The sequence below is a fragment of the Anguilla anguilla genome, chromosome 1, assembly GCF_013347855.1.
Source record: "Anguilla anguilla isolate fAngAng1 chromosome 1, fAngAng1.pri, whole genome shotgun sequence".
NCBI lineage: Eukaryota > Metazoa > Chordata > Actinopteri > Anguilliformes > Anguillidae > Anguilla > Anguilla anguilla.
Genome location: NC_049201.1, coordinates 67,122,953 through 67,150,919, shown reverse-complemented (window position 1 = coordinate 67,150,919; position 27,967 = coordinate 67,122,953). Strand labels below are relative to the sequence as shown.

General features: G+C 43.4%; 3 protein-coding genes across 6 annotated transcripts; 2 read left to right on the top strand and 1 right to left on the bottom strand.

The window, feature by feature from the left end:
* Window positions 1-100: 100 nt before the first annotated feature.
* rrnad1 (ribosomal RNA adenine dimethylase domain containing 1) lies at window positions 101-5,775 on the bottom strand. Of its 2 annotated transcripts, XM_035423001.1 has the most exons (9): window positions 5,566-5,773; window positions 5,210-5,365; window positions 4,449-4,567; window positions 4,140-4,356; window positions 3,577-3,639; window positions 3,289-3,426; window positions 2,143-3,122; window positions 1,381-1,565; window positions 101-1,093 (listed from the first exon to the last, which is right to left on the bottom strand). In XM_035423001.1, exons 2-9 carry the CDS (start codon window positions 5,354-5,356, stop codon window positions 978-980), a joined length of 1,965 nt encoding a protein of 654 aa, XP_035278892.1. In that variant the 5' UTR covers window positions 5,357-5,365; window positions 5,566-5,773; the 3' UTR covers window positions 101-977. The 2 variants fall into 2 exon arrangements, with proteins under 2 accessions (XP_035278892.1, XP_035278899.1); XM_035423008.1 differs by lacking the exon at window positions 101-1,093 and having other exon boundaries at window positions 1,391-1,565; window positions 2,139-3,122; window positions 5,210-5,775.
* A 47-nt stretch (window positions 5,776-5,822) lies between these two features.
* isg20l2 (interferon stimulated exonuclease gene 20-like 2) lies at window positions 5,823-9,585 on the top strand. Of its 2 annotated transcripts, none has more exons than XM_035423019.1 (4): window positions 5,823-5,972; window positions 7,016-7,955; window positions 8,260-8,460; window positions 8,571-9,585. In XM_035423019.1, exons 2-4 carry the CDS (start codon window positions 7,176-7,178, stop codon window positions 8,682-8,684), a joined length of 1,095 nt encoding a protein of 364 aa, XP_035278910.1. In that variant the 5' UTR covers window positions 5,823-5,972; window positions 7,016-7,175; the 3' UTR covers window positions 8,685-9,585. The 2 variants fall into 2 exon arrangements, with proteins under 2 accessions (XP_035278910.1, XP_035278918.1); XM_035423027.1 differs by having other exon boundaries at window positions 5,831-5,972; window positions 7,063-7,955.
* Window positions 9,586-12,907: 3,322 nt separating this feature from the next.
* On the top strand, window positions 12,908-27,804 carry bcan (brevican). Of its 2 annotated transcripts, none has more exons than XM_035394479.1 (13): window positions 12,908-13,640; window positions 18,878-18,960; window positions 19,221-19,643; window positions 20,067-20,241; window positions 20,457-20,584; window positions 21,428-21,715; window positions 22,122-23,735; window positions 24,616-24,723; window positions 24,958-25,116; window positions 25,448-25,530; window positions 26,058-26,202; window positions 26,669-26,851; window positions 27,420-27,804. In XM_035394479.1, the coding sequence occupies exons 1-13, from the start codon at window positions 13,636-13,638 to the stop codon at window positions 27,542-27,544; spliced, it is 3,519 nt and encodes a 1,172-aa protein (XP_035250370.1). In that variant the 5' UTR covers window positions 12,908-13,635; the 3' UTR covers window positions 27,545-27,804. The 2 variants fall into 2 exon arrangements, with proteins under 2 accessions (XP_035250370.1, XP_035250380.1); XM_035394489.1 differs by having other exon boundaries at window positions 12,910-13,640; window positions 19,254-19,643.
* The last annotated feature ends 163 nt before the right edge of the window (window positions 27,805-27,967 follow it).

Below are 27,967 nucleotides of genomic sequence, written 5' to 3'. Positions count from 1 at the left end.
CACTTTTGACTCCTAGTAGATGTTTACAGCACTGATCTTAAGTGCATGCCTAAAGACTTTGCACAATCAGGTAATTCAGAAGTTAAAGGAACAAAAGGTCTAAGTTCAAACTGCGTGTAATTTAATACAGAAGTCACTGGTCTGAGACAGTCTTGACAGTTACTTTAATTATGCAGAAAATCATTTATTTGTGTGCAACCACTGGTCTGAGACCGTCTTGACAGTTACTTTAATTATGCAACAAAATCATTTGAGTGCAACCAACCCATGATGATCCCACCATACAATCTGAGACTGGGGTGGGTATTTGATATATACAGCCCTGGGCTGGACAGCAAATTCATGAAAAAATGTATCTGACATATCCATTGGCCAGTTATAATGATACACTCTATGTATAATAATAATTACAATAATGATAAATTGTAAACTGTTCAATTAAGTCAATTTCAATTTGAGTCTAAAACAGTCAAGACTGATTGTAAATGTGACTTTGAACCCAAACCTACTAGAGAAAGGACTGTACAGGCCCAAATAAATGTCCACGCTTGTTCTTGAAACCAAAAACAGAGGTAACATGGACCATCATGTGGTCATTGGTATTACTGCAACTCAAAACTGACTGGGAGGGAGGGAGAAGAGAAGCCAAATGGGAAGTGAAGAATGTGAATCACTGTAGTGCAAAACATTCCAGCAAAGTCCTCCAACTGGATCTAGCACCAATTTACTTTCATTCAAAAAGTTTAAAAGAACCCATAAAAGAACAAGCATGTGTAGGAGGAATTGAAGGGCACGGTGTAATCACACAACCCTGTAAATTGCAGTCATCTCAATCTAATTGATTAACCCCTGTTACAAGGCTGGCGTGGATGTGATTATTACCACTTTCACATCGCGGTCCCTTCTGGAACCTTCTCTTCTTGAATTAGCAAATGCCTTGGTGTTGAACTTGTGGATGGCAGACCTGGTGGTACAGTTCATGCTTCTCCACACTGCGTGCGGTAGCTACCCTCTTGCGGCTTCACTGCCACCAGCACCAGGTTTCGAGGAGAAAACGTGGGATCGAAGAGAGGAACCAGATGGCTCTGGAAGCCTGTACATATGGAGGAAGGTGAATAAAGCCATTTCACACATTATCATTCACATAAATAGCTGTTGTTGTTGGTATGTGCAATGTCTGCATAAAAATAAAAAAAGAAAGGATACTTCACAATAAAAGTGTACTAAATAATTTCACATGTAGTAACCAGCATTTATAGATAATGAATAATGATCAAACCAGGGTAAGATCCATGTGCCCCACATAAAGCTTGTTAGAGCATGTCCCACATGTGTCCCAAAGCAAGTATGAAAGTGATGGATAATCCCCTCCATTCTTACCTTTCTCCTCCAGGAAAAGCATTCTATCCAGCAGCACCAGGGTCTCTATCGCTGGTGCCAGCAGCAGTGCCAGGCTGAAGTATACTACCACCCTCCACTGCTGCTTCAACATGGCATCTAGCCCAGCATGGTCCAGTGGGAGGTCAGCCGGCAGTCCCACTCGCAGTAGGCCCAGTCGGGCATATCTGTGGGCAAAAGCACTATTACAGTAATGATACACAGAGTTGCTGTTAATGCTCAGACAGGCACATTCCTCAGTTATGGGTTTGGGTCCTGGCAGTGCAAATGGTGTAGTATCCTTACACAGCAATTTAATTGAATACAGTTGTATAGAAATACACTTCAATGCCTACATCACACAGTATGCCACTCGAGCCACTCAAGGACGACAATCAAAATATCATATTTTAACAATATGCCAATAAAAAGGGACATAGTCACCCAAATATGCATCTTAACATTCATATACTGAGGTTCCACAACTCCTGTCTTGAAAACTGATTTGTGTTAAAGACAACAGCCAAAAACCTAAGGACTCAATGTGAAAGGAAAGACCAATCCTTCATAAGTGCAGCATGGTCACAGAATGAGCCAGGGACATTGCTCTTTGCTATACTCTGTCAATGCAAAAATATAAGAAATGTGTTTATTACATCTACCTAGCCCAGACTAAGAGCGGTATAAAATAGCCAACATTAAAGACAGAATACTCAATTTTTCCTAAAACAAGGTATCTAATCAGTCAATACTGGTAATACCAACTCATGAAATGGCAGGAGATGAGCCTTCTTGATGGTCTGGATGCCTGCCCTACGCAGGTCTGGCCGAGCCCCTCGAATCACAGTCTCCAGGGTCGCTCGGTAACAGTGTACCCTCAGCAGCTCACTCTCCTCTCGCAGCCTCTGGAGATAGTCCTCCATAGCATGACATGCTCCCTCCCGCGCCTTATAGGACAGCTGGTGTCCTGGCAACCCCCGCACCCATGAGCTCATTGGGTAGCCAAACACTGAGTGAGAGGGCTCTTCTGGGTGGGCTGGACAAGGGGGGATCAGGACACCAGGAGGAGTGGGGTTTTCACAGGTAGTGATCTTCATGTAGCAGCAGGCCACAGAGGTGATGCCCAGGATACGGGGGCAGCTGGAAAAATGCCGGAGGAGTGTGGCACTCAGGTCTCCGCACGCATGAAGGCCTGTCAAGATGAACCTTGGATCCTCAGATTGCTCCTCCCACTCTGACGTGTCCACACAGTCTGGATGTGGTGGTGGACTTGAAGTCCAGCAAGAGAAGGGAGAAGTGTGTGATTTACAGGCTACAGGACCCACCCCCTCTCCCGTCTCAAACTTACATTGGCGTTTCGGGTAGCAGGCTGTGTGGGAAGATGGCTCACATGTGATTTCAGGAGGGCCCTGTAAGGGTGGTGGGCTGACATTGGGTCGAGGGCTAGTCCACCTGCCATCGCTCTTAGCCTGAGATGATACCAAACAGTCAGTTTCAGCATTGCTAAGGCAGGGCTGTGCTGGGGTCAAAGGCAGGATCACACTGTCAGGACGCTGATCTGGATTTGATGCCGATTCCCAGGGTCTCTTTTTTCTAGGCAAAACTGTACACGTAGGACCACTGCACAAAGATCCTCCCTTCTTCAGCTGCTCGACAAAGTCCTCCCATGATGCGGTGGGGTTGACCCAGCCAACCACATGACGGGGTGAGCGCCCAGGGGCAGGTAATTGCTGAGTTGTCACATTCTGAAAGAGAATGAACAGAAGAGTAAAATAGAAAGATGTGAGCAGATCACATTATACAACCCCATGCCGACATTCACAGCATTGGGAAATATGAATTGCAGCCCAATTTGAAAGCAAAATATCACTAGGGGAAAGGGTAACAAACCAAGGGACCTCTGCTTCTCACCTTTTTCAAACTCTTTTTTTGCAGTGTGCTCAGTAGTTGTTCATCAAACTTGGAAGCCATAGCAACCAAGGCAGGATCAGCCTCAATACCAGTGACTGACAGGCCAAGTCCAAATGACAGGAAACGTGTCAAATGGCCCTGATGGAAATAATAGTCAAAGGAAATGTTAAGAATTCCTGATCCAACATGTTATAGTTAACTGCCTTGCGAAACTATAGGGTTGTGGAACATATACAAAACTGCTGACACAAGTATCTAATACACAAAGTCCAAATTTGATTTGGTTACCTGTCCTGAACCCACATCCACAACATTGTCACACTCCGTCAGACCACAGAGCTGTTTCACCAGCTGTAGAAAAGACAGTGATTAGTGGCAAATTCCAACCCAACACATTCAGATAACTTTGTGCATGCTTTATGAGTTCCTCCTACTGTGGTCAAAGTGGTTTATCCATCTTATAATTTAATTAAAGTGAATTAAAATCAACAGGAGATTCACTGCTGCTTTTTTTGGCATATCTAACCAATGTCTAATTGATTTTAGAAATACATTTTAGCTAAAAAAGTAATATGTTAATTGTCTTGCTATGACCAAATGTTCTTCATGTCCATGGGTGCATTTCTAGTGGTATTTTATCTTCAGAATCTCACCTTAATGCAATAAATGTAAAGTAAAACAAGGCTACCAAAAAAAGAAAAGAATACAAAACACTATATCTAGTAACCAACAGAATTAATAAATTGAATGCATCCATTACTGACCTTTTGAAAGAACAGCAAACGTTACAAGCCTTGCTCCAATCAGTGCTGATAAATGTCAGCACTGACAGGATGGTGTGGTGAACGTACCTTGCCAAGTTTGTTGATCTCGTGCTGCTTCTTCGGCTTGACGTGCTTCCGGAAGTTGTGTCCCAGCAGTGAGCTCTGGCTCTGGTTCTCCTGGAATTCCTCTAGGCCCCGGGTGCCTACTTCCTGTACCGCACTGCCGTGGGTCCTTCTGGGAAAAGCCAAGGCATACGCTGTGGCCCGGAACGCCAGAAGGGAAAGAGGCCAGACAGAAGGATATCTGAAACAGAGTGTTCAGCAAGACATTCAGCTGAATCGATTTTTTGACAATTTTATCAAAATATTGCGTATCCATACAGAGAACCCCCTTACCTCCTATTTTTACAGGTGCTGTCTAGCAATAGGTCAGCTATCTGGGGGGCTGACAGGTCACGGAGTGCCTCCGTCCAAGCAGAGGGCAATGTGTCCCACAAACCTTCACTAAAAAACTCCTTCAGAGGTAATGGAAAATACAAGAGAATTATTAGACAAAGAATTTGAAAAAACGACACAAAACAATTGAGCAACAGTACCATTCGTTTGAAAGTATTTCCAGCATGGTTACCCTCTTTATGTCAGGTATTTACATGGTGAGGTTGTAAGCTATTTATGCATTGAACTCCATCAAAGGTTCACAATTGGAAGAAAATATACATCTTGAGCAAATATATCTGAGCTGATGCATCACTTAGCCTACTGTAAAGATTTCAATTTGTTTAGCTTTCAATGCGTTTGTGATTTACATTCTATATTCAGTTTATTTTCTTGCAGAACAGTGAAACCCCCCCCCCCCCCCCCCCCCCCAAAAAAAAAGGGTTGTCGTTTATCTAATGTGTACCGGCCATATCCTTGGGTATCTTATGCTATATCAAGCAGTCCTTTTTTCCCAATCATCTTATACCATGTCTTGTGTCTTCTCACGTAACCTAATTTAACACTATTCCTGCAAGACTAAGAATACAGTATATTCTTATTTTCATTAACAAATAACATTAAAAAATAATAAAAACATTAAATATAGTTACAAAATTATATGGAAAGTTCACGAAAATGCGTAATTCACAGCATCAAACACAAGAAAGAGGAGTACGCACAATTATGTACGAGTCGGAGATTTGTTTGTACTGGGAGAGAAAGGAAGTTAGGCTCCTCGCCAGCTGTTTCTTCTCTTCAGCTGTTAGAGACTGGAAGGTCATCATCACATCAACGACCGTGCCAACAATCGGTATTTCTTCACCCATTTTAACCTTCTTCACAAGGTGGAAAAGTAGTCAGCTTACTTCAACTACAAGGTGCATTAACATTCAGAACGACCACTTTGATAAATCGCGAACGGCTAGCAAACCAACTATGCATTACTGTCGTCCATTAATCAGGTAATTACAGAAAAAGCAGTAAAATAAGCACTACACAATAAAACGCCAGGAACGTTATCGTTGCCTCTTCATACCTCCTAGCTGTACTAGCTAAGCATGTTTCATCAAGTCTTGGCAATTTAAAAATTATGTGATTCTTCTATTTCGTATGCTATTCGCTCTAAATATTAAAATAGGTGTTACTTGGGATATGCAATGTATGCAAAAAAGTTATTTTGCTAATTCATGTAGTTAGCTTCATCATCAACATTCGCACGGAGAAGCACGCCGAAGACGCGACCTCTGAACCCGGAAGTTACTTTTCCAACATGGAAACACGTAGGTCCTCTTGAAGCCGAGCAGCTAGCAAAGACCGTGCTTACCATGCTTTACCAACGGGCTTGGCTAGTTAGCTTACTAGCTAGCTGACAATCAAATCACTGATCTTTAACTTAATTGTTTCACACTAGATGGAAACCGCTGTTTATACGCGTGATAAAAGGTAAGACCTTTAACTTGAAAAACACATTAACTGAATTAGGAAACCAGCTGGTATTTCTGTAACTGCAGTTGGTGGCTAATACCTACCCAACGGTGTCGTAAAATTTCTTCTTACTCGAAGAATCCTTTACTTATCTGCATTCTGGCCCGATCACTGCAAAGCGAATCTGTCGTTGTTACCGTCGCTTCACTTTCGCACAAGCAATGCCCAAATCAAGTGCCTGTCCACTAGCGTAGAAATGTTTTAAAACGGTGGCACAATTTTATATTAGAATGGTAGCCTATATGCTGTCACTGAATTTAGATGAAACCAACCATGCATCAAAAAATAAAAACACACTCGTCTATCACCCGCTGAGTCTGTTAATTGCATAATAGCATGAAACGTTTAAAACCATAATGGATAATGCACACCCTTAGAAATTAATGAATGAAAGAATATTGTAAGCCACAGGTGAAGTTTAAGTATAGGCCCGCTATTCTGACGTTGACATCTTTGGGACTAAACTGGCCCACTTTTTAGTTAATAAAATTCAAAAGTAACTTAAACACCCAGTGAGCATTAGTGGCTTACTACTCGTTCAGGATTTCAATATCATTTTCTGTATCTTAGTTGTTAGTGGCATTGCGTTAGTTAGAAAATATTGTCCTTCCAGTCTTCCTGGTTTGTCTTGTAGGAATGGAAATTGGCTCAGAAGTCACCAGTCATGATAAACTGATGTGCAGATGGTTTTAATTTAGGAAACTGTTTAACATGTGGCTCTACCATAGAAACTGGAGATGACTGGGTGATATGGAAGATGAGCTTCATAATCACATCCTGTCTGCAAGGCTTCAATATTCCCTAATTCCCTAATTTGAATTGATTTATCAGAAGGCAGTACCTTTCCTTCTAACAGGAGTACAGGACATATTACCATATGAAGCATTGCCTTCTAAAACTGAGCATAAATGTTCAAACCTTTGCTACAAATCTTATATTTTTAAGTCTAACTGCTAGGTAATTCAACTGAATATTTCTGATGTTTTTTCCAATACTCTCAGCTGATGTTTTTTGATGCATCTCCCAATTTGTCAAACCCCCCCTCAAGCTGAAGACATAAGCCTTGGTGGGAAAAAAAAATCATCTGAAGGGAGGACGTTTTTTCTCTTTTTAACTCATATACGTGAAACTTGGTGGTCTTTGCTCAGATAATTGGCCATAATGTCAGGACTGACGCTGAACCTGGATTTGTCCTACAATGGTGAACCCAGCTTTGTTGGGATGAAAAAGGAGTCTGCCAGTAATTCAAAGCACCAGAGATTTATCAAGAATCGCCGATTTCTTGAGCGCAAAGGCCTCCTTCGTGACAAGCAGAATCAGTGCAGTAAAACGCAGGGACCCAAAAACCTAAATCATGGACCCCAGCCCTGGCAAAATAAAAAGAAGCACACTTTTGCACCCAGTCTTTCTCATCCCGAAAGCCTTGTCCCCAGACCCACTCCTTCCAAAAGCCCGATCCCCAAACCAACTCCTTCCAAAAGCCCTGTCCCCAAACCAACTCCTTCCAGTAGCCTGCCCAATCCACCATTGTCCAAGAACAGTACAGCCACAGCATCTGGCTTTTTCGAAACCGGCTCCAGATCCTCCACACACCAGAAGTACGAGGACTCTGCTGCTGGCTCATCTCCGAGCTTCAGCACCTGCGTCGCCGCTACGAACAGCCGTGCTTCTGGCTCAGCTCGCCCAAAGGGCTTTGGAGCAGTGCCCCCATTTGGAAACCCTCTGAAGTATTTGGCCCTTGACTGTGAGATGGTGGGCACGGGGCCCAAGGGCCAGGTGAGTGAGCTGGCCCGCTGCAGCATTGTCTCCTACCATGGGGATGTGGTCTATGATAAGTACATCATGCCAACCCACCCGGTGACTGACTTCCGCACCAAGTGGAGCGGCATCTGCCGACAGCACCTCTACAATGCCACTCCCTTCATGCAGGCCAAGAAAGAGGTGAGACAAAGGTATGGGTAACTAGCATTGGAACTGTAATTCATTTGCTGAGTTGTTTCAGCTGTTATGTAGTCTGGGGCTGGGAACTTTACTGTACTTTCACCCAGTTTGACAATGCATCACTTCATAATTTCTTAGAAATGAAACAACAAAAGATCTCTCATTACAATCTATTAATTACCATCCGTTAAACAATAATACACTAGCTCAAAAATTGTATCTTGACTAAACAAGTGCAAGGTGAGATAGAAGTGGTTAATTTCTAGTTCAGCTGATATTCATCCTTGTGGGTCCTTCCCTTCAGATCGTGAAGATCTTGGCTGGGAAAGTGGTGGTGGGACACGCCGTCCACAATGACTTCAAGTCTCTGAGCTACAGCCATCCAGCTGGGCTGACACGGGACACCTCTCGCATTCCCCTGCTCAACAAGAAGGCTGGTTTTCCAGACAACCAGGCTGTTTCCCTTAAGAGGCTAGCCAAAGCCCTCCTAAACCAGGATATCCAGGTGAAAGGGGAGATGAGAAGGGATATTGAAGGAAAAATCTTTAGGAATATGTTGTCTGTGTGTCACAATAGTCCTTGTTTTAAGTAAACGTTATACCATTTTGTTGACAGGTTGGGAAGAAAGGCCATTCCTCAGTCGAAGATGCCAAAGCAGCGATGGAACTGTATAAGGCTGTGGAGGTGGAGTGGGAGAGAACCTTGGCATGTAAATCTGAGGGCAGATAAAACAGAGATCACTGAGCAGTGAGGGTCGGGTTCAGGAGGGAAAGGTTTAGTAAATTTTTATAAACTTTTATTACAGCGTTGATTAGATTTTAGATCCTCTGTTTTACTCTTATGGTCTGTGATGCACCTTGTGATTCAGCCTCTATACAACAGGTGCTATACAAATAAAATAATAATAATGATAATTATTATTATTATTACTAGTAGTATTGCAGGTCGTTTACAGGGGCATTGCTTTATTCTGGGTGGGGAGTTGTTTGAGACATGTCACTCATCTGCTCATTTAACGTAGCTCTGTTTATCTTTACAACACCATTGTAACTTCAGCCACCTGCATCAAAAATCAGACTCCAAATGGAAGTTTGCACAAGGATTGTAAAATCTATCTTATGTGGCCACAAGAGGGTGGTCAAACTTTTCCACTGTCTTGAGTGGTGCTATATGATGTGCTATTTTCCTCTAAAAGATATAGCAGTTTTCCTTACAAATTCTTTTTCAAATGATTTATGAATGAAACACACTGTGTATTTTCAACATGTTCTGTGATGAAGTGTAATGAAAAAGAAATGAATGAAGTCAGTACTGTAATTAGAAAACATATATTGTAATTTTCATTGGAATGATTTTCTGATCCTCAGAGTCATAATAGTTGATGCGCAGACATTAAATCCCAGTTCTTGTTACAGGTCTACCTTCCTTGTTCACACACCCATCTGCTAGGTGTTTTTAGTCTCAGTCTCTGAGTGATTTTTATAACAACAAACTCTAATGTACTGACATGGTCTGGAGTATGCTGATAGTGTCTTGATTCTGCTCTGATGTTGGACTGGGATAATCACAATATGATATCCTCTGTTGTTTTGGCCATTGGATGCAATTAAAGCAGCATATTAAGAGTTGACTATATTAGCTTTTGTCTACTGCAACTGAGGGTAACTTGGGCTTTGTCAGTTTGCCCAAGATGAACTTTGCTCCTCCTTTGGACAAACTCTTCCCTTATAGCACCGTACTTGCTATGAGAGAAAGCGAGAGCAGGTCAGCATTATTCCTAGGTTGAGAATTCTTTGCAAAAGTATGAATTATCTATCTTCGCCTCCACACTGCAACCCTGTAGACCTCTGGAGAAACTAGGTGTATTCTGTGATCTATTTCACCTTCAATTTTTATGATAGTTTTTCTTTTTTTTCTTTTTTTAATGCATTATTATCTGAGAAAATAGCCAATTGTAGCATTACTCAATTGTTTGGTACAACTTCAGGTTATTATTATTATTATTACTATTATTATTATTACTGATTTATTTTTGGGGCGTTGGGATTTTTATTGTGGTCAATACTGTGGGAAACGCTCTTTGATCCTGACTTGGTGTGCAAGTGGACTCCTGAAAAGAGCCCTTTCAGAGCTGAATGAGGCTGCCGCAGAGCCCTTCCTGTCTGGAATGATAAAGTAACGTGTCAGTAGGAGTCTTCTATGAATCCGTGCCTGTTTGCACTCAAGCTGACAAAATGGGGCCATGTCTATATAACAGTAATGTGAAATGGTTTGGGCAAGTGTGGAATGAGAGGAAACATCAACATAACACCATTTTCTTCAGGCTGAATTGCGGTGCGTCCACAGAAAGAATGGCTATGATCAAGTTCAAGTAAGAATACAAATAAAAATGCAACATCTTGCTATATTTCATGTTTACACCAAAATTAGAAACAGTGGTTAAAATGGACACAAAAAGTGTCAAATAATATACTGTGACTGTTACTGTCGGTGATATTTCATAAATAAAATAACAATGTATTTATATAGTGCCATTCGTGAAAGATTGTAATACAAAGTAGGCTACTACATAACAAAGACAAAAATATCCGTAAAACCCTGCGACACTGACCAGGAATAAGTGGGTATATGAAATGGGTAATGGATGGATGGATGGATGGATGATAGATGGATGGAGATCCATGAAAGAGCTACAGTAATACTGGAAATAGTAAATGACAATAAAAACATAATAAAAATGTCACTTTGATGGAGGGGAAACTGGAGGAAACCCACGCGGACATGGGGAGAACATGCACTCCACACAGAAAGGCCTAGGCCAGGATTCAAACCCAGGAATAAGTCTACCCTTTTCTGTAAATTAGTTTAATGATGCTACAAGGATAGCCACTGGAAATTAAAACAGATGACCCAGTGTCCCTCATTAACTGGGCATTTCCCACCTATATTATACTATATGCTCAACACTTTCAGTGTTGTGTTGTCAGTTACTCTGGTCTGTAACCCCAATTCTTGAAGGTCACCAGATGCCAAATACTAGCTTAAATTAGATATAGTAATATTTCATTAAGAACATCTGCTGTAGTATATTTCTCCTGGGAAGAAGTTGAAAATGGCTGTGTCATAATTCATTTGAAAATGTAGTTTATAAGCAGCTGAACTACTTTGTGGCTTTCTCATGTCAAACAGCTGAGGTTAAGAAGGTGAAGACTTGATTAATACTTTGTTAAGAGGCTTAGGACTACTAGGTTGTTGTTGTTGGAAAAGATGTTGGTCAGCCAGGGAGGGGCACCTTTTCCTCTGGACCAAATTGAGGTACACTGTCTCAGCACAGCAGTGGGCCTCTCTGCTGAAGAAGGTACTTTCCACAGAACTGACTTTATACATCTGGCCACTTATTCCCCTAGATCTCTTTGGGTACACACACCCTTCCATTCATTATCCACTTTAATTTCCAAATAAAGGTTAAATAAAGATAAAATTAATAAATTCAAAAATATATATTAAAGAACAGGAGCCTGTGTGTCTAATGAGATATCTGAGTCAGCATGGCCTCCTCAATGGTCCACTCAGTTGGCGTTCTACCTGGGCCACTGTTTTTGTATGATTCTGCTGCAGTGCCATCTACTGTTAGGTCATCCGGGAAGGCAGTAGGACTGTCTATAAATCCAGAACAGTACGCCTATTTGCCAAACCTTTGCAAACCTTCACATTTCGTATGGGAAGGCATCAGCAGCTATGCCATGCTTTTTCAGGCTGCCAGCCACGCACCGATCGCGTGCAAGGCACATTCCCTTTGAAGTGAGTTGTTATTAACAAGCAACATGAAACTCGGCAGACCCTTGGCATAACCTTAATCCTCACTCTTAGCTCTTAGCCCAAGATCTGATTTTCACATCTCGCAAGCTTCCTATCCCTGTTGTTGACCGTCATACCAGTGCTTATATGTTAAATTCCTCTGTGGCCTGACACTTGGCTATGACTGTAAGATTGGGGGGTGGGGGAGGATGTAGAAAGTAGAATTCACGCTCCCTGCTTACCATTGGCCATTCCTCTTCACCATTACCCTTCAAAACAAATTGCTCATCTGTCCTAACGTCTTTGAGGGTGGCATTACCTGCCCTTATGTCCAGATGTAGCTGGATCCAGACATGAATCACAAGGCAGGATTTGTTTTAGCACATGAGCAAGATGTCTGGATTCAGGCTACCTAAGTTCCTCTCTTTTTTTTTTTTGAGATGTGCAAGGTTTTGCTGATTGTGGAGTTTGACAGTAATTGCTCTGATTGCAACTTATTTTCATACACAGTGGTGCTGGTTTCTTCTGGTATCAAGACTTGACACATGCTTTCACAGGGTGAAAGACTTATGTAAGGCTACAGAGTGCTGTAGAGGTTATATACATATATTTGGAGTGTTTGTCATCACTCCACAGTGATGTTTTTTGATATATCTTAAAGATTTGAGGCCTCTATGGCACATGGCCTTAGTGTGGGAGGTAACAGACTAGATATTTTTTTTAATGTTTTGCAAATGCAGTATAAGCAGATGTCACTCTCTTGGTATTCCATTCCAATTATATTTCTAAGATAATATTTTATGTTCCATTATCTGCTATAATAGCATGGCTATTCTTTGACCAGGGAAACATTTTAAACGTGGAAATCCAATACATTTTCAAATATTAATGCAGGATTTCAGCAGTCTGTCTATACAGAATTAATGTATCATTTAGCATTAATACCGTGTTGTGTAGTCAGGGAAAATTATATTTGTTTAATTACTTTTACTGGTATGTGCTTAAACACAAATAAGTGAGTAGCATTAATCCAGAGTCTCTCAGTATTTGATGCAATTCTTTTACCAACTAAGTTCATTGTTTCAGTTCTAACCGCATATGAATGCAGCAAGACTCCTGTCGTGTTGGCGAATAAAAGTTTCCGGTCGATGCTCTCAGGGCATTCGAAATAGCCTTAGCTTACCGTTGATACAGTCGCACTGTTTCCTATATCGACTCTTGCCAGTAGACCGGTAGTTTTAATGGAAATGTAGCCTTTGGCTTTACAAATGGTGCGTGAGTGTGGAGCTCTTCCCTGCAGCATCAGCAACTTCATCGTTACTGCGCTGTCGTTCTCCCAAACACCAAGGCTCTCTTATCTCCCAGCGTGCTTGCTCTGTTCTTTAGTTCTTCAGTATTTCCCCCACGGGCCATTTGACCTGAAATCGCTTTTACCAGCCCATTACTCACCCCTTCGTTGTCTGACCCTTTTTATTCAAGCACTACTGGACTGCCATCCGATGGTACGTTATGAATAGATTCAGAGAGACGTGATTACTTCCCGCATTTTCCACGGTCTTCCCACCCCACTTGCCCTCCATCCCCATGTAAGACAAATGGGCTAAGAAAGACCTTTTATGTTGGAGTAAAAAAGTGGGCTGTTCAAGTTTTTTTCTTCTCTGACTAATTTCGTTCCTCGATCTTTCTCTTACCTTATTCACAAGCAGACGGTGCGCAGGACTTAATAACCTACACCTTTGAGTGTATTTATTTGGGGGAAAGCCGGTATTCGACAAGAAATTTGCCGATTTCGCCAGGTGGGAAAGATTTACACCTGTCGAAAAAACATTAAAGCAAAATTGCATTGTAAAAGACAACATAAATTGCCAACTCAGTCTGAAGAATGCGGTAAGTACCCTACTGTATTATTTGATGTTCATTTTATCATAGAGTAGTATCGTCTAATACGCCTAGTAATAGTTCTGAAGCTTTTTAGGCTGTTAATAATTAGAATCCTGAATATAGCCTTCCTTCGTAGGCGGATGGTAGTTGAAACAAATTCCTGTCAAAAGTGTAGTCTATTGCCTGTTTTACGTTTGGAAAGTTATTACTAAATTGTTTGACAAAAGGCATGCGGTTCATTTTTTAAAATTGAGTATAATGGCAATGAGTATAACTGCTGTAGCACAACTTTTAAGGTTCTTTTAAGTGTTATTTCCTTTGAATGTGCATTGAAATTCTCATGGATCAGTTTTTAGCTTGAAAGTAGCCTAGATTATATTTTCCGCTAACTTTTATTTCATTTCTAGTTTCAGCTTGTATAATAAACAAAACAAAGAACTGAAATTCTTTACTGAAGTATTTCAATGTATGTAATGTATATTGCCCATAATATTAGTCAAAATTCTCAGTCTTCATTCGACTCCCATTTGGATTTTCAAGACTATTTTCTCATGCCTCCTTTAAAACCATTGACACCCGTATGTATTTCACCAGACACACTAAATTCACAGACCCCACATTTGGTGTCAAAACTCCCAATTCTTTCATAAAATACACAAGTGAATCCGTTTCAAATATTCAAGTCAAATGTCATTGTGTGTGGTGGACCATTCAAGATCATTGGACTTTGTCAGCATCTCTGACCTAGCCATCTGCTTGGATCTTAGCAGAGTCCATTTTTCAAGGGTTACTCTACAAAAATGTACACCCAAATCCATGTTTCCCTCAGAATTGATATGACCTATCATGTGTCAAAAACCAACTATGCCTGTCATCTGTATCCCCAAAGGACATTTTAAGTGATGAAGTGATGGTGTCGTTGAGATCTAACTCCTCCCCCTCCTATTTAAGTGCACGTGTCTTTTGAATTGGAGAATGATGTGTAAATCTATGGTTTTCTCTATATTTATATTGCAAAATAAAAAAAAGATTCAAGTGGAGGTTTGGAGTCTATTTGAGTTTTATCTCAATTGCAAGCTCTAAAATTGTCTGTATCCATCCTTAACAGAGTGGGAAAAGGGGAGATGAAGTACCCGGATGACATCATTGTTTGGAGTAGAGCTCTGTATATTTTCTTTATTGTGGGCTAAGGTGTTACATGGGAAATTGTGAAATTTAAAAAAACGGATAATTTAATTACTCTCAAGGTGATGACCAGCACATTTGTATTGATATATGACTGAAGTTCCCCTGTAAGTCAGAACTAGGTGTTTATGCTCAGTTCTGGTTCAGTCTCTATTTTCCCCAGAGACATTGGTTTCAGTGGATTTAATAATGGGATTGTTCTTATTCATTTATACAATACATTTAATTACCCTCTAGACTGTATTTCCACACTCAAGTGCTGTTTGATTATGTATTTAATTAATTACTAATTTTTCTACCTTAAAAAAAAATAATTGCAATTTACTTTCAGGATTAAAGGAAAATGTATTTCTCTCATTAAAGATGTTACAAAATAAATATTATGATGAAAAATAAATTAAATCCCTTTATCACCTTTTAGCATCTTAGTTGTAGCCACAATTACAGTTGATGTAAACTTTATATTAAGGCATTTACTGACGCCCCCCCCCCCCCCCCCATCTCTCTCGCTCTCCCTCTCTCTCACTCACATTCACATGTGGAGTTAGTCTTACATCGTCAGCATGCTGTACTTGAGTGTCAGGCTGAAAACCGTGTTGCAGTACATGCAGCGAATGCTTGCGTCCTTCCTTAAACCAGTTGCATACTGTATACATCCCTGGCTTCAGCATTGCAGTATTTCAGATGGCAAAACTCTGGTGCTGTTAATCACTGAGGTGGCATGTGGTCTGTAAACGAGAAGCACTTTGCAGGACTTGTGTAGTACTTTCAGTGTTTTGTAATGAACATTTGACCCTTGAGACAACTTTTGACATTGGCAACTTTTGGCAGAGCGCCTGGATTGTGAGATGTATGACTGCTGGGTTGAGGAGTTCTTGTCACGTGGCGGAATGTAGTCCACACTGGCTACACACCTCTGTGTTGTTGACCCAGTGACAGGCAATCCATCCTCCCAATAACATTTTCTCCAGCATGTAAGCTTTACTTCTTGCTGCTCATGCATCTGAATACAGAATGGACTTCAGAGCATTAACTGGAAGTGAAGAACTGTGACCTCCTCTGCCCACCTGCTGGCATTATTGAGAACTGCACTTGTGGTTTGGAGTGTGGCCGTCAAGGGTAATGAACACGCATAAGCATTTAATTTATTTGGCACTTTTATCCAAAGTGACGTACAATAAGTGCATAAACACATATGAGCACGCACACACACACACACACACACACACACACACACACAATTGGGTGGCATTTGAGATAGCAAATCATGTCCTAATCCTGTGTCAATTCCCTGGTTTATGTGGCCCTACTTTAATAAGTATTTTGATATTTATAAATAGTCCAAAATCTTATTTGACTGATTAGAAAAATATTTAACTGTTAAATCAGCCTTCATAAGAAAATTAGAAGAAATCAATTTGGCCTAACTTGCATGGAGATCTGAAAGGATTTTAGAATCAATTTTGACCTCAAATACAGTGATCCTGCTTATAGAATGAAGGTACAACACTTTGTAAACCAGTTAGTTGGCAGAATGCAACGACAAATCAGTAAAGAAGGAAACCTTGCACTGACCTTGTCTTCACTCTCTCAAGCCTCTCACTGGCTCTGAGGCTGAACTCTTGTGTTTGTCAGCGTTAGCCTAAACCTCCTGCATCGCAGGGCTGCATGTTTTCCAAGGACTCATTATTGTTGTGTCTGGCACCGGAGGATAGATTCGATTTCTGGGCTGCAGCAACCGGGGGAAAACCCACTCAGTCGAGCCTCCTTTGCCAGATCCCACACCCGCCCTTATAAAATACTTATCGGAAGTAATTCCAGTTTACAAATGGGCTTTGTGTCTCAGCCTTCGTTTTTATATGGAACATTTACAGCTGGAAGTCCAGTTGGTAAAAGAGTAGTATCTTTTAAGTATGTATTATCGGGCTGTGCAGAAGGGCATGTAGTTTTGCTTTTTTGTCAAGACTGGGTTGGGTAATAAAGAATGTATTTCCCCTGAATCATGTCAGCCATGTAATTAGATGACAGGCAGACTGCAGACCTTGTCTGTTCTCTGGACCTTGGTCCTTATTTACCTGCTGAGCAGAGAAATAACAATCAATAACTATAAAGAAAATGGTCTGAGAAATATTTTTCTTTTGCATATTTAAACCTGGTTAGAGATCAAACTACGTATGTTCTTGTAAGGTAGACGACTGGTTATACCCTTTGTACTTTCACTGATCGTTTGGTTTTATTTTCCTATGCAAGTATCTGCATAATTTCCACAGACAGTGAAACCCTAGTTGTCGGTATTGTACCACTTCATGAATTGCAAGGTAGCAAGCTTGCTTGTTTGATAAGTTGGCATAGGAGGGTGCTGTTGTCATGCAGGCCTCTTCTGGATGCAGCCCACAGAGGCAGTCGCTGAATCTGCTACATCCGAATAACCAAGTGCTCAGTTTCTCCCACTCTTTCTCCTTAATTTCTTGCCAGTTTTGCGCCTGTGAGAGTGAGCAGGTTGCCCCTGGGGATGGGCAGACTGAGTCATCCGAGGTTAGGAGAGGCAGGATTGGCGGGTTGGCGGTGCCTAAGGGAGAGAGATGCGAAAGGGCGAGAGATATCTGCGACCACCATGTTGGCTGAGTCAGTGGAATGAGCTCATTGTCCCATTTTCTGCTGCCAGAGAGAGGAGAGCGGTTTATACAGACCAACGAACAAACAGAAAAACAGCTGGAACATCCCCCATGCAGTGAACTGGGGCGGTCATATGAACACAGAGGAGAAAGACGGTCTTCATCCTACCGGCCTCACTTGGCCCTCTATCCCAAATCTTATGAGCTCCCTCCTCAGCTGTGTCTCAGGGTGAAGCTATTGGTATTCTCAGTAGCAGGCATCGGCGATGATGCTTGCCTAAGCACTTTTGTAGTTGCCAGGCTGCCCCATTCCACTTCCCTCAGGAAGCTGACTGCTTTCCCCTTGGCTTATGGAAATGTGGTCATGGACACATACTTCATCACGCGTTACGACTAAAGTGACAGGTAATTGCAGCACAGAAAACAGTGTTCTGTTACATCTTGTATGTTGATACTGAAACTTCTCATAGTTAAACTGATAGCTCCACTGCAAGACTTCTCTCTTAATTTTGCCCTTCTGGTTTTTCTCAGTATTTTGGAGGCTGCCTTGGAATGCAAGTCACGTATTATGAAATGACCATGATGGATACGTTTTGCAATAAGTTTTTATTTCTACACCATATGCATTCCTTGGCTTGTTTTCATCTCATATTGGCAAACACTCCTATACACTCTTAATTTCTCTCATAAATCTTTGCAAATTGTCAGTATTATAATGACCCTTATAAATTCTGTTCTGTTACATGATTTTGTGTTGGATAGAAATTATATATAAATGTTCAGTGATTGGTGAAAATATCAAATGAGTGGGTTAGGTTACTTATTATGAGATAAATCTTCATCACAAATCTGTACTGCCCTTCCCTCAAATTCCCACTTACCAACTTACAACACAAGTTGTCTCTTGTCACAGAGGTTCAACTCATTTTGCCTCAAAGTTCAGATCTATATTTGCTTTGAACATATCTTACATACAGTATGTAGTTCTGTCTTTGAGTCTTTGTTCAGGGGTGACATGAAGTGTTTGTGGAGGGAGGGAGAGAGGGAAGTGAGTGAATGGTCTGCTGGCTGAAATGAAACTTTGGTTTGTGCATCTGACATTCTAGGAAATTGGGGTAATCAGAATTCCCCTCACACACAATAACACCCAAAGGCTATGTCAGGCCAGCTGGATTACACCAAGGAAAGAAAGACACACACACACACACACACACACCGGCATCTCACACCACCAAATACAGCCACAGGGAACTGTTGTTTCTGTGCTGTGTCAGGCTTGTCAATGTAATTGTATATGTCGTTATTACTATTATTGCAATACTTTTGATTATTTTTTTGCATGTCAGTTTTCCAGATTTACAAACTGTCTTGTGGTAGCCTGTTTTTATGTATGGTTAATACCAGTAACCATTCATTTTATACCATTCTCCATTACCTTGTCAGATTGACTGTGTCACTACCACTGCTGCTGTGTGCCCTCTGTCCATTTATCCTGGCATCGCTGCCGGAATCGGACCCAGGACCAGGTACCCCTTCATTCATGTAACACACAGTCTGGACCCACTTTGCACAGCTCGTATTTTACAGGAAACTATATGTGATACTATAGCAGTAATGTGACATATGCGATTTGACTAGTCTTATAACTTACATCTGCTGGGTAAACTACTCATATGCTTGAAGACAAAGAAGATAGCAATTGACGTGGTGTATATGTAGTGTGTTTTGACGATTAGTCATTGCTGATTTAAACTGGCCTTGCTCCCATTATCTGTATGTTGTCTAGCTCTTGAGCCGGAACCTTTTGCACCTCCTCCAGATGACTCAAGACTTCTGCAGGTGATCATCCCCCTGCTGTCCCCTGTGCCTGCCGTCCTGGGCGGCTCTCTCACTCTGCCCTGCCTGGTGTCTCTGACCAAGCCGCCCCCCTCGCCCCCCTTCCTGGGAGACCACACCCCCCCACTGCCCCGGGTCAAGTGGAGCTTGGTGTCCTCGGGACAGGACGCAGAGATCCTGGTGGCCCAGGGGGAGAGGGTGAAGATCAGTGAGGCCTACTCGGGACGGGCGTCGCTGCCCAACTACGCCTCGTCCCCTGCCGACCTCACCCTCAGGCTGGAGGGCCTCCGCTCCAATGACACAGGCATTTACCGCTGCGAGGTGCAGCAGGACCTGGAGGATGCCCATGACCTTGCTGAGGTCAAGGTCAAAGGTAACGTGGGGGGGAAATGAGGCTTCGGACATTAGATAAATCACTTCTCACGCTAACTACAACTCTGGGATAAAATAAGTCTTATTTTGCATTTAATGTGTAAATGTTTAAAGTCTCTTTGGATATCGAGATAAAGGAATTTTCCTTTGTGTGAATGTTTAGATGAAATGAAAGTGTTTTTTTCTGTAGTTCGCTTCATCAGTTCCTTATCTGAGACAGTGTGGGTTATCAACAAATTTACAGACATTTTTCTAAATTATTCTTTGTTTTAAGCAGTTCAAGTGAAGTGCTTTGCTGGTTATAATCGCAGTGCCTCAGCTGGGTTTCAAACCCACAGCCTTTCACTTATGAGCCCAGCACCCAGACCATTTCATTACACAGCACGCCATGGTTCCTTCCTTGATTGTGGATTTGTGTGTACAGGTGTGGTGTTCCACTACCGACATGCCTCCAGTCGACATGCTTTGTCCTTCTGGGAGGCCCGGCAGGCTTGTGAGGAAATCGGAGCCAAAATGGCCACCCCGGAGCAGCTCCTGGCAGCCTACCACAGTGGATTTGAGCACTGTGATGCCGGCTGGCTTGCTGACCAGACTGTCAGGTGTGTCAGAAAGCCTCAAGCAACATCAACCATCAACATATTATTATTATACATCCTGTATAATAATAATAATAATAATAATAATCATCATCATCATCATCATCATCATCAACATCATAAAATGATGATTGTAGCACCCACCTGGGTAGTGAGAATGCAAACTGGGGGGTGCAAATGTGTAGTCATGCAGACAATATCTTGTATTTTCTCCTCAGATACCCCATCCACGCGCCACGGGAGGGATGTTTTGGGGACATGAATGGGAACCCAGGAGTGAGGAACAGTGGGATGCAGGACCCTGAGACACTTTTTGATGTGTACTGTTATGCAGACAACATTGAAGGTAAGAGGAGCAATCCAGACTCAACCTGGTATCATAATAAGTTCACAGATTATATTAAGCACATTTTAAATGTGAAATAACTTTTATTAGCACATTCCCATAATTTACTGTTGGATGTCATCGAAGAAATGATCAAATGTACTGGGGTGAACACTTCAGGAGGTGTTTGGCAGCATTTGAATAAAATGACTTATGAGGCTTTGAATCGTTTTTTGCAAAACGCCTCTTTGATTACAAAATAAATCCTTCTCTCTGTTTCAAAGACAATAAAAGTTTCATTGATTGTAATTGTGGCTCAAGTTAATTTTCCCTTCTCACTTAGAGAACTAAATGAAGGAAAACTATGGTAAAAATGTAAAGTTGTATGTGTTTTACGAGTATCAAGTACTTCATGAAGGAGCATGAACCTACACCTAGACTGTACTCATTCAGTTGAGACAGGCTGCTCTACTAAAGCAAGGTGGGTGGAGGGGGTGTGTTTTTGGGTTTGTATCTCCTCAACACTAGCTGGTCATCTCTGGTTTGAAGTAAAGTGTGGCTTGAATTATCAGCTGGTGGAGTGAAGTTAGGTTTTAGGTTTAGACTGATATGTATCACAAACCTATTACAATGTGTGGCTCCACTACAGCTGTGGGGTGTAAGGAGCATACAGTGCAGGCGATTTATCATGTGTGGTGATAAACTGAGGGGGAAATCTTGTATTTTGGTGTAAAATGTATGTCTGTTGAAGCCAAATTGGAAAGGAAAATGAAATCATTCACATAGGAAGATCATAGTACAGTCATGCATTAGCTAAGTGTGGGCCAGGGTCACCTGAGTAAGACCGATTGCCTGTGTGTGCAGGCGAGGTGTTCCACTCCCCTCTGAACCTCACCCTGGGGGAAGCCAAGGCCTTCTGTCAGAAAGCTGGGGCGAGACTGGCCAGCCCTGCTCAGCTCCACGCAGCCTGGAACGACGGCCTGGACCACTGCAGCCCTGGCTGGCTGGCGGACGGCAGTGTGCGCTTCCCCGTAGTCACGCCAAGGGAGCGCTGCGAAGGACTCCAACCGGGAGTCCACACCGTCTATCGTCACAGCAACCAGACGGGCTTCCCCGAGCCCCACAGTCACCATGGCGTCTACTGCTTCCAAGGTGACAGGAGAAAGGAAGGGCTGGAAAGTTCACTCACAGTATCTGTAAGGTTAAAAATGTGGTTAACAGGTCCAGGTGTGTTTTCACTGGTTGTTCCATGCCACATACAGTTCCAGTCCTGGGTCTAAGTGGCTGTGACTGCAGATGTCCTCAGATATATCATTCACAGAACTGGGAAGATTTATGGCATTAAAAAAGAATAACAAGTGTATTTTTGGATCAAAGTGTTTGCTAGTATTTGGTGTACTTCAGCCCTTAAGTGCTTAATTTTATTCACTGATTGGATAAAGCCTGTACACACCTTACCCCAAGGCCTATATTGGCCACTGATTGAAAAGAAACCCCATACATATTGCTTTCCAGGCCTGGAGCTTGAGATCTGTACGGGGATGTGTTTTCTGCACAGGTCACGGGAACTCCCAAACCGACGCGCCCCCGGACTACCTGTCCACAGAGCCAGAGCACACGAATCTGGACCTGGCGACCCAGTCAGAGCCGCTGGAGGAGACTGGCCAGGGGACAGAGCAGGCGGAGGGTGAAGCTAAGGGCCCCCCGGAGTCCTTCTCCATCTCCACCGGGCGGCGCCACAGGAAGAGACCGGCGAGGGCCACCGAGGCAGCTGGGGAAGCGCTCCCCTACACAATCACCCCCGTGTCTATTTCCCGGCCCACCAGTGACATCAGAGTGGAGTCCGTTCACCCCCGCAAGCGTCATAGGCACTCCCAGAACCAGTCCGGAAGGAGGAGGCCCCAGGGAGCCGTCACCAGAGTAGCAGAGGAAACTTCTGTCTCTACTCTAACTCCAGGCCTGGACTCGAGTCTCTCGGCTGAGACCACTAGCTCCCCCGACCAGACCACCAGCTCCCCCGACCAGTCCACCAGCTCCCCCGACCAGTCCACCAGCTCCCCCGACCAGTCCACCAGCTCCCCCGACCAGACCACCAGCTCCCCCGACCAGTCCACCAGCTCCCCCGACCAGACCACCAGCTCCCCCGACCAGACCACCAGCTCCCCCGACCAGTCCACCAGCTCCCCCGACCAGTCCACCAGCTCCCCCGACCAGTCCTCCAGCTCCCCCGACCAGTCCACCGGCCCTCCCGACCAGACCTCTACCACCGAGGCTGCCTCTGGGGAGGAGTCTGGTCAGACTGGAGTGGACTCAAACCAGGCTGTGCTGTCAGATTCCACTAGCCCCGTGCACATAGAACCAGAGGCAGAGGACCGGTCCGTGGAATCATCCTCGGTAGGGCTGGTCCCCATCAGTGAGGAAGAGAGCACGGCAGGCGTTCCCATGGAGACCGGGTCCAGCGACGGGGAAATCCCTGTCACCCTGATGACCCCTGTACCCTTCATGCTCTTCGGTCCCACCTCCCCTCGCTGGCCAGTGGAGGTGGAGTCCAAAACCTCCAAAGGCCTAGAGACCAGCGTGGTGTTGGGGGCGGAGGTATTAAAGGACAGGAAGGGGAAGGTGGAGCAAGAAGGGCTGGGCAGAAGCCCGGAGGTGCTGCACCCGACGCAGCAGCCCAGCGAGGCCGCCTCCGGGGATGACATTAGCAGCACAGGGTCTGGGAGCGCGTCCGGAGATGCGCTGGATCACTCCGGAGCGTCAGGGTCCGGTTCTGGTATGGACGAGCCCTCGGGCTCAGGCTCCGGTTCTGGTTCTGGCTCCGGCGCCGGTGAGGGCTCAGCAGTTACCGGCTCCCCTGATTTCCCGTACCCGACCGAATCCTTCACCAATTTCACCGAGGGAGCCAACGACAGCACGAACGCCACCGTGGTGACCGTTCACTATACCTCCAGTAACACAGAGGAGGCGAGCGAACCCCAGGCTAGCGTCACAGGCCTGGACGTAACGCTTCTCCCTGACGAGTCGCAGACCTCCAGCTGGGACATGCAGCCCTCTCCCACCGCCCCGCAGGAGTCCCGTTCAGACCTGGAGTACAGCGGGGATCTGCTGCACCCAAAGCCACCCGCAGTGCCAAACCCCAGGCAGGTACTGGAAGCAGCAGGGAGTATCTCAGGTAATGTCTGTGACTCAAACTCCTGCGCACTGACTGCTCTAAATACTCCCCTCTCACATGTTAAAATCTTAAAATCCCCATCCTACCCTCTACTGTGTAGCTGTTTAAAAAAAGGATATCTTGCACATTCTCATTGTCTGTAGCATATGTACACCAACTACAACCACTAAATTATTGAACTTTTTTTTTTGATAACATGGAACAAATAGAAATTCAGTAATTCATTTTATATATTACTTGTCCCAGGTTACTTTCACTTCAGGACTCCCTCTGCACTGGCATGGTGGACTGATATTCTGGTGATTTCATGTTCATGCAGACATTGGAAATTCGTATAACTAATCAAATGTCTCCCTCTACTGGCCAATATCAGCATGACCATCCAAAAACATTATTTACCATAAGTACACCTGAAGTTGAATATGTGTAGTTATGCAGGACCAGGAAATTCAAGAAAAATACCCTTTCCACAAACATTCAGATTTAATTTATAATTAGTTATGAGATAATTTACTAGCTTTGATTTATGGTGTTCGCTGTTGTAGGCACATTAAAACAAACAAAATACAAACAAAAATGCAATCAAACTGAATTTTTTGGTTTGAAGTACGACTGATGACAAATGCAGGGACAGTCGTATCTAATCACTGGAAAAACATGCAGGTTTCATACTTAACTTATTCACACTGTCCTAATACCTGTTTTTAACATGGATAACAGTCATTGCATCACAGCATTCTATACAGTATATCGCAGTTTTATTAAGAAATCATTAGTGTTTTTACCACTTGCTATCATTCAATGTTATGTTAAAAAAAGAGAATAAGGCGCATTCTAGTCCTTTCTGTGAAAAGCACTGCCTCTTCTTCCTGTGTTTCAGATGCATGTCTGGAGAACCCCTGTGCCAATGGAGGCACCTGCATAGAGAGCGGAGTGTCTGCCAGGTGCCTCTGTCTGCCTGGCTATGGAGGGGACTTCTGTCAGGCAGGTAGGGGATCCCAGCAAATCATTTATGCCAGATCATTTTTGCCATAAATAATTCTGTAAATGTAAATATCTCTTTCTGTCTCCTTAAATCTGTAAATCTCTCTCTCTCTCTCTCTCTCACTCCCACACTCCCCCCCTCTCTCTCTCTCTCTCTCTGTCTGTCTGTCTGTCTGTCTCTCTCTCTCTCTTCCTCACTCCCACACTCCCCCCCCCTCCCTCTCTCTCTCTTTCTCAGACCTGGAGCAGTGTGAGGCCGGCTGGGAGAAGTTCCATGGCTCCTGCTATAAGCACTTCTACAAGCGTCAGGCCTGGGAGGTAGCAGAGCAGCACTGCCGCCTGTACGGGGGGCACCTGGTGTCTGTGATGACTCCCGAGGAGCAGGAGTTTGTCAACAGTACGTCACACACAACATACAAGGCTGTGCCCCAGAAAGGTCAAGGCCTCTTAAATTGAAATTCAAGCACAACTTGGGGATTGCATTTGGGAATTCTATTAGCTTTTCATTTGTCCCTGTTTGTAGTATCAGCTGCAGTAAAAGCTGCTCTGCAAAATAGCCCCTATGCAGCCATTTTGGTTCATTAATTTTCACTCAGTTCCCCACAAGCAGTAGCCCACATGTTTATTGTTCTGAAATACAAAGTTTGTTTGGTTATGTTTTTCTCCTGCGGGTTGATCTGTCTTGCATTCCAGCAGCACTGAGCAGTGATGTCTCACTCCTTTCTTAGACAAGTTCAGGGAGTATCAGTGGACTGGTCTGAATGACAGAACCATAGAGGGAGACTTCCAGTGGTCTGATGGAAACCCTTTGGTGAGTCTCACTCAATGTGAAATCCCGTCAAACCTATATTTTCAAAATAACAGCTGAACAACTTTCTAATAAATCAGTTTAGAGAATGCTGTCGTGTGGCCATGAGTGGACTTTTTCCTGTTTTTCTGTTTAAGCTATTTTTAAAGTTTTTTAAGCTATTAAATGATATTTTCCTGTGTTGGCTGGGGATCAGCTGTAATGGTGGGCAGTGTTGTTATTAACGTGTTGTAATCTGTGAAAATCAGTAAAATGAATTTCACCAAAAGCAGAATGCTGCAGCTACCAGTGGATTAACTGAGTCAAAGGTGCATTTTTATGTACCTGAAACTTTCATTCATGTATTTATATCCAATCAAATAATGAGTTATTGGGAGAAATTATTCCAGGATAGATATCCTAATCCTAGTGAACACATGCCTACTTCTGAAAATACTGACTAGCGCTTCTGATTTTTAATTTGTCCTGTATGAATGATTTGTGCTGCTTTGCTTGAACTGAAATGGCACTGTCCCCCTTTCCTTGTCCAGCTGTATGAGAACTGGTACCGTGGGCAGCCCGACAGCTACTTCCTGTCTGGGGAGAACTGTGTGGTGATGGTGTGGTTCGACGATGGGCGCTGGAGTGATGTTCCCTGTAACTACCACCTCCCCTACACCTGCAAGAAAGGCACTTGTGAGTACTGCTTCCCCATTAAGGCTAGTTGTCAAACATAAGGTTCAGTTGTTAAACATTTTCTCTGTTTTATTACTGGGAGGAAGCTGTTTTGTTTGAGGGAGACTGTTTGCAGAAGATAATCCTTGGCATAAATAAATGATTAGCCCATCCCAGATAATGCACTGCAGTTACACCAATGACAGACACAGCTCCTTAAAATACCCCCCGAGAAACAGAAGAGCCATTTGAGAATGCACGGGACACTGTGGGAATATGGATGAGCCCATTTTTGGCCCCTTCTCAGCAGTTTTGTTATGTACAAAATGTCTCTGTTTCTGTGTTTTGTCCAAGAAATATAACAGTAATAAAAATATGACCATAAAAAAGCTATTTTGCTTTACGACACAAACGCGTAATTGTTGCTCTGTTTCTCACATTAAGGCTGCCATTTCCTGTTCTCCTGGTTATTTTGTATCGTTGGTAGCTTTCTGTGGTCAGCCCCCCACCGTTCCCAATGCTCTGATGTTTGGTAAGCTGCGTCCGCGCTATGAGACCGACTCGCTGGTGCGCTTCCACTGCAAGGACGGCTTCTGGCAGAGACGCTATCCCGTCATCAAGTGCCTGCCGAATGGCCAGTGGGAGGCACCCCAAATCCAGTGTATCCCAAGTGAGTGGCTATGCCATGGCCTTCACAGGACCTCAGCTGTTCGTTTTATAATTAATATAATGGGCCTGGTTGACTGGAAAGGCAGTTCACATTGCAATGCTATTCAAAACAATAAACCACAGTTAGCGGTATCTAATGCACTATATTTGTATAGTAAGGTTTCGTTAAAAAAGGCTGTTAATATTTCAGAATGCACTAAAGGGAGGGGGTCTAGAGCGCACAAAGCACACACCAGCCCTATCAGGATGCATTTATACATTCTTTGTGTGGCGGGCTTTCCCCTTGGTATTTATTTATCCATAGAATCAACCATGGTTCTGTACCTTTTTACAGACATACTGCATGTCTGCAGTTGAAGGAAAAGCACAATGAAGGTTTCAGGATTTAGGGCTATGTTTGTACTTCAAGTCGATCAACTGAGACAAAGTCAGGATGGAAAAGGAACAGAAAGGGCCTCAGAAAGCATGTGAGCACGTGTGCTGGAGATGGTGTGTTGTGAGCGCGGGTTAGCGACGCGGCGCACGTAGCACCGCTGAAAGCGCTCTCTGTGTGGCTTTGTGCTGTCTAGCCCCGGCGACCACGGAGGGTGAGCAGCAGACGTCTCCCGCTCTGGAGATGGAAGAAGTGCTCATGGACGACACGGCCACCGAGAAGGCAGCGCCTCAGTTCTGGGACATCAAGTGGAATTTATAAATGCTTAACCCTCTGCTCCTCTCTTTACACCCCGTTCTCTTTCTCCCTCAGAGACAGTTCCCCGTCTCCCGTCCAACACGTTGGACTAGTTTACAAACTGTTCTCAACCATTTCCAGCTCATCACACCCTCTTTTCGCCACATCTTTTCTAAAAACCCATCTGTGGCTACGTTTACTTGCAGTCAATATTCTGAACAACTGAGAAGTCTGAACTAGTGCATTCAGAATATATATTCCAAAGAAGCCATTGATACGAATACTATTATATTCGTGTCATTATAATTATAATTATATTATAATACTAATACGATTTAACATACACTTTACTTTCATGCAGATACGTTTTCGAAATTCAAGAAAACCTGAGAATTCATCTCACTTTTTAGGAGATAACAGCCATGTGAACAGGTAGGTACATTAACT

Excerpts from the sequence above, each read along its gene's own strand:
- rrnad1 (XM_035423001.1), bottom strand. The coding sequence starts at position 5,356 with ATGGGTGAAGAAATACCGATTGTTGGCACGGTCGTTGATGTGATGATG. Across the intron at positions 4,357-4,448 it reads AGCACCTGTAAAAATAGGAG|ATATCCTTCTGTCTGGCCTC; the intron begins GTAAGGGGGTTC and ends ACTCTGTTTCAG. Across the intron at positions 3,640-4,139 it reads AGATCAACAAACTTGGCAAG|CTGGTGAAACAGCTCTGTGG; the intron begins GTACGTTCACCA and ends TCTTTTCTACAG.
- isg20l2 (XM_035423019.1), top strand. The coding sequence starts at position 7,176 with ATGTCAGGACTGACGCTGAACCTGGATTTGTCCTACAATGGTGAACCC. Across the intron at positions 7,956-8,259 it reads TCATGCAGGCCAAGAAAGAG|ATCGTGAAGATCTTGGCTGG; the intron begins GTGAGACAAAGG and ends CCTTCCCTTCAG. Across the intron at positions 8,461-8,570 it reads TCCTAAACCAGGATATCCAG|GTTGGGAAGAAAGGCCATTC; the intron begins GTGAAAGGGGAG and ends TTTTGTTGACAG.
- bcan (XM_035394479.1), top strand. Across the intron at positions 21,716-22,121 it reads TGGCGTCTACTGCTTCCAAG|GTCACGGGAACTCCCAAACC; the intron begins GTGACAGGAGAA and ends TTTTCTGCACAG. Across the intron at positions 23,736-24,615 it reads AGCAGCAGGGAGTATCTCAG|ATGCATGTCTGGAGAACCCC; the intron begins GTAATGTCTGTG and ends CCTGTGTTTCAG.